Genomic DNA, 6,000 nt, shown 5'->3' on the forward strand with positions numbered 1-6,000 from the left:
AGGGTGAAAGCAGAGTAAAGAGGAAATTAGATATGTAAAAAAACAAAAAAGGAAATCTAATTGTTAATAATATTACACAAGAAAGCAGTGTAACTTCAAAAAATGGTAGTGATGTAAATAGCAATTAGTACTGTAAGCAGTCCCAAGATATAGAGTAAAAATTTGAATTGTGTTTGTGATGTTGGTGAGCAGATATGGAACAAACTGAAAACTAAAGTAGACAGGGAAAAAAAATTAGTTCATAGCCTCAAAGCAAAGAAATTGGTAGAAGATATCATGAAATGAGTTACTGAATAAGAATATAGTAATCCCTTGATTATTCACTCTTGAACTTGGTGGTAGGACAGATACAGAATGGATGACTAAGGACTTTCATCTTGAACACTGGCGCCCCACACTACATTTTACAGAGGCCCCCCGTATCATGCATTTGCATATTTCTCTATGGAACACATCCCCCCATTATTCACGGGAAATTCGGCTGTTCGCGGTATATTTCTATGAGAAATATCCACAAATTCCTGAAGGATCTGATATATTTTACGTGGCTAGGAACCAATTGGTCACCTAGCAACGGGACCTGCAGCTTATTGTGGGATCTGAACCGCACTATTATATCGATAAATTAATTTCTAATACCAGAAATAAGTTTCTCTGATTCTGCGTTGGCCGAGATGGGAGTTGGCCCTCGGACCATCGGTTTGGCAGATGAGTGCACAAACCACTCTTCCAGAGAGGAACTCATATAATGGAAAAACCATGTAAGAGCTGTCTCGGGTTTCACCCTTCGAGGAGCCTGAGGATTCCATTTGCGATACTGAGAACAACCTGGAGATTACGCAAACTCTAGGTTCTACCTGTTCCTACATGTCCCGAACGGAAGGATGGGTTCCAGTAATTAAGGAGGACCCAGGATGAGTGACAAAGTTTATCGTAGCACAATCATCGCTGCCAGGTTCGTATGGGGAAGAGGCACCACCGATAGGTAGAATTAATATCTCACGGTCTTGAGATTGCCCAGTATCCCTTTTCGAACTAAAAGTTTTAAGATTTTGGGAGTAGAGTGTCACCTCGGCTTAACACGACTACAAAGGTCGTTAACTCACATATACAGAATGACTCTTTGGCAGTGACTGCCTGTTTAGTGAAGGTTTCTGTCCATTAAAGGCATTCGGTCAGTAGACAATGGTCTGGTGGAGAGGTTGTCAGAACAGAGGGAAGTCTCTCTGTAATTACATGTATGGTGATATACATTGGACTGGTGATTGGGCATGTGAATATCACTTCACACTGAGTAATCTTCAGATGAATCAGCAGTAGTGAACTGGCTGGGACACATAAGAACCCTGATCTTATAAGTGAAAACATACTCTGTATCAGAGTAGACTTGATGGATTACCACTGGGCACATACATCAGTCACGTTACAGGAAACTGACCATGGATGGGGGTCTTCCTCTGACCTTGGTAGAGTGGGAGTACTCAATAACCAGGTTTTTGACGTAGACTCAAAAGTAGTTAGGACCATCGGTTCCAATTTGCCCCAGGATCCGGGATAATGAGTCAATGCAGCACAGGTCATGATGACAGATACATTTCTTAGTCACACTCAGTACGGTGTGAGTAAGTGTGAGGGACCTTCAGCAGGGCCGGCTTTGACTTGTCAAAGTACTCTGTGGTTATAGAAAGAACTATGTCACCTAGAACATAAAGGTGGTAGACGTAAAGGAACACGCCAAACAGAGGCGATCGGTCAAGCCTACTCCTGGTTTGTCAAGTGGTACCAATGAGGTTATACAGAAGAGAAGGTCATCAGAGGAATATGGGCCTTTTGGCATTTAAGAACATATCTGTTAAAATGATCATGACGGTTGGTCTGTGACTGTATCGAAGCTCAAAATTGAGCAATGTTGAGGAGGTGTCTCTGTTCATTGAAATTTGAGAATGGGTTCTTTGTTATGAAAAACCGCTTTCAATTTCCTGTATATATATAAGGTTGCCCAGAGGTCCTTGGACACAAGTTCCTTGGGTCCTTTGGTGGCTGCTCAACAAATGGTGTAACTCATCCAGTACCCCTGGCGGGTCAGTTGGTATCTTGTCTAGGATGATGGTATGAATGTGAAGTGGAGGAGTTAACTGGCCTCTTTCCTTTTCAAATTTCTGTCTCCTTCTTTACTTAGGGCAGTAAGAAGAGAGTACGTACCATCGTAAGCTGGAATGGACAAGGTACAGGTGAGTGAAGTGGCCATACTGTTAGGGTTAGTATCAGTAAGATACCTACCAGTAGCAGGACATTCCTCTCTTTAGCAAGGTGGAGAGGATTGATGATAAACCTACATGAGTGGATGAATTGGTTTGTTAGGGGAACAGATCATCTTATCTTGCTCGGACGCGATGAACTATGACATTGTGTAGAACCCAGAAGTCTTGACTATGATAGTCATATATGTCTTAGATTCAGAAATACTGGTCAGTTGTTTCGTAGAAGTCTGGTATTCAGAAAACTGATCAAAAGTGGCAAACTCCCAGTTGGTTAATAGTACTTACCTCCCACCAAGTAAGTCAATCCTAATGTTAAGACCGAAGGTTTGTTTCGTATATGAACAAATGACAATTTTGTAACTAATTTGTATTTTTCATAACTTACAAACCTGAGGCCTTAACAAAGGCCCACCTCTAACCACCCCTCTATCAACTAACCTGGGTTGGAAGAATAACTAACGGGGTCACGAGTTAATGAGGGGTATGTGGGTGGCTCTACATGTCTCGTGACCAAGCACAGATGCCAATAGTCCCTTGTGTACACAATTATTTTAAACTTTACCGGTTCCCAGCTGGCGCTGAGTATTTATCCTAATGTTAAGACCTTAGGTTTGTAAGTTATGAAAAATACAAATTGGTTAAAAATTTGTAATTTCTTTTTAATATCAATTCATCATAGAATGCACTTTTTGTGATAAAACTATTTAAAAAACCAGGTTTAAAAATTTTTAGTGATTAAAATTCTGATAAAAAAACAAATGTAAAATAGTCAGCCATCAAGAAATGGAATTTTAATACAATCACACCCAAACATTGATTGGAGCTAAATTTGCACACCATAATTAATGGCATGTAAGACCCAGGGGCATATAGGATACCCCACAATTTCAGAAGTGAATATAAAGGAAAAAAGATGATTGTTTACATGCAAACTTTTATTGAGACATATAGTTATGGTATGACAGACAAAATGTGCATCTAGGACAGCAGGCAAAATCTTTAATTTTGATACAATTTACAATCTTATTAATCATAATTTAGGTATAGCAGAACACACTGCTTGACACTCCCCTCCTCTCGGTTTCTGATGGGTAACTCAGGTGTGACAATGAAGCGATGAGTGCTTTCAGTTTTCAAAGACTGATTTGAAAGAACAACGTTGTTGGTCAGTTATAAGAAGTTACTTGAAAGTTTGTGTTAAAATAATTTTAGCTTTTTAGTAACTGAAACTACAAAATTGTGGCCTTTTTGAACCCAGGTTCAGTGAAGTAATTTATTTTCATGAAAAACTAAAACGCACTTCTCTATTTTTAGACAAACTGTAAAAAGTTTAGTATGTAGATGTAAATGATAAAAAAATGTAATTGTGAAATGATAAAATTACAGCAAGTATAAGAAAGGGATTAATGTAAGAGCACAGTTAGCTAGTTATATTTACAACATGGCAGGCACAAATAAATGACTTGGTCTGCATTCCTTAAAGCCCCTTCCACACGAGGGCCAAATGCATGGCGGGTAGACACACTTACCAATTTTGTGAGTGGATGGCAATCACGAGTGTGGTCCAAGTCATAGGTTTGCCTGCCTGTGACTACTGCCCCCTACCTCGGTGGTCGCGGGTTTGATTCCCAGCCATTCCATTGAGGAGTGAGAGATGTGTATTTCTGGTGATAGAAGTTCACTCTCGACGTGGTTTTGAAGTCATGTAAAGCCGTTGGTCCCGTTGCTGAATAACCACTGGTTCCATGCAACATAAAAACACCATACAAACAAACAAACTACTGCCTCCCTTGGATTGTTTGGTCTGGTAACACCGTTGAAAAACAAGAGAATTACGGGCAAATCAGAGTGCCCGTCGTGTCTTTGCCTCTCATGTGGAGGGGGCTTTAGTGCAGTGTGTGAAAATTTGTGTGGATGCATGTAAGACTGCTGTAAAGTGGAATGGGTTTTGGTTTATGGTGCAACAAAATTAAGTTGTAAGAAGTTATTTATTTATACCCATCATAATTTGTTTCTCAAATCATTGATAATTTTGAAAAATTAAAGTTTTTAGAAATCCAGGTAGTATCTGGTTGCTTTAATTGATTGTGCTTTATTTATTTTCCAGCCTTCTGAAAGGTTAAGTCCTAATGCCTGGAGGACTATTACTGACATTGTTTTGAATGGAACAGCATACGTAACCTTGGAGGCAGGGAAAAGATTGATTAAAGCTGGTCAAGGTAAGAAAATGTCTAGAGTTTGGCGCATAAAGTTTGAAACATTATCTTTTGGTAAGCATTAATGAAGGTCCATGCAGTGTCCCCTCAGCTTCTAGCTGCAACCCCTTTCATTCCTTTTATCCTACCTCCATTCATATTATCTATCTTCCATCTTGCTATCCACTCTCTCTTAATTATTTCTTAATGCAGCTGTGAGGTTTTTCTCCTGTTGCACCTTTCAAACCTACCTACTCTCAATTTCCTTTCCAGTGCTGAGTGACCTCATAGGTCCCAGTGCTTGGCCTTTGGCCTAAACACTATATTCCATTCTATTCCATCCATTCAGAAACCGATAAAATTGTAGAACCATACAATCATGCAGTGTGTGTGATATCTTTGGTCAAAGTGCCCCATGGCTTTTCTTTAGTAGTATCTATCGATCAGCCCCTTTTTTAATCTCATTTTGATAATCTTTTGCAGTTTTTTTCAGTGCTTTTTCTTAATTTATAAAATATGAAAGGAAATCTGTGATACAGATGGTTACTTTGTAGTGTGTTTTCCCATTTTTTAGTAACTTCTTGTACGCAACTATATACTACCTTTTTCTTTAAAATTGTGCTCTTAAGCCAGTGTGCATTGAATATTTTACCTACTTATATTCCACAGTTAATGGTATTTTATTTATTGCTCATTGTTAAGTACTTAATTATGCACTTTGATGGATGACTTTAGTTAAGCTAGACTTCATCTTCAATGCAAGAAATCAATTTGATAATCTCATGCAGATGACATTTGGTTATCAGTTGTCATCTGTTGACAATTTTTTGAAATACTGACCAGAAGTATGTAAATACTGACCAGAAGTATGTATCTTAAAAACCTTTTCTCATCATTAATAGATTTTGGTAGATTTGTAGTTTTTTCATATATAGAATTAGTTATGATATGAAATTATTTTATGATGACGATACATTTTTTGCCATATGAAAAGATTTTTTTTGTATGAATAATGTAATTCTTGATGAGAAAGCTTTGTTACAAGTTAAGAAGCGTCTTTTACATCTATTAACTGTAGTGTAGTGTACTGAACAGGCTTCTTGGCTTAATGATGCAGATATTGTTACGTAATCTTGTTTTATCATTAAAATATTTCTGCATTTTATTTCAGCTCAGGGCCATATACAGGGAATATACAAAGTATGGGAATATATAAAATATTGTCAATAACATACACAATCTACATACAGATAGAAAAATTAATCATAATAATGGTAATAACAGTAATAATATTGAGAATAGTAGAAATAATAAAACATTGAAAAATATAACAATAGTGAACAGATTACATACTACTATAATTAAATTCCAGCTAGGGACCTTAGGTGGTTACAGTAGTCAGGTCTAGAAGGCTAAATACGAAAATTGAACGTAGCAAAACTCTATACTGATAACAATCAAAGTAATAATGAAAAAACGGAAATTACCAGTACGTATTAACAATAATCGTAGACATATATAATAATAATCATAGATTCTGCAGC

At 37.5% G+C, this 6,000-nt stretch overlaps 1 protein-coding gene across 4 annotated transcripts in view; it reads left to right on the forward strand.

Moving 5' to 3' along the window:
- Positions 1 to 6,000, forward strand: part of LOC135217285 (2,4-dienoyl-CoA reductase [(3E)-enoyl-CoA-producing], mitochondrial-like) — a 171,459-nt gene that overhangs the window by 12,399 nt on the left and 153,060 nt on the right. For all 4 annotated transcript variants that reach the window (XR_010315096.1, XM_064253037.1, XM_064253036.1 and 1 more), the window contains exon 4: positions 4,369 to 4,480. Coding sequence is in view for 3 of the 4 variants with exons in the window: in XM_064253037.1 (XP_064109107.1) it covers positions 4,369 to 4,480 (112 nt within the window). In the remaining variant the exon portion in view is untranslated. The remainder of the gene's footprint in view (positions 1 to 4,368; positions 4,481 to 6,000) is intronic.

The sequence above is a fragment of the Macrobrachium nipponense genome, chromosome 7 (genome assembly GCF_015104395.2).
Source record: "Macrobrachium nipponense isolate FS-2020 chromosome 7, ASM1510439v2, whole genome shotgun sequence".
Classification (NCBI taxonomy): domain Eukaryota; kingdom Metazoa; phylum Arthropoda; class Malacostraca; order Decapoda; family Palaemonidae; genus Macrobrachium; species Macrobrachium nipponense.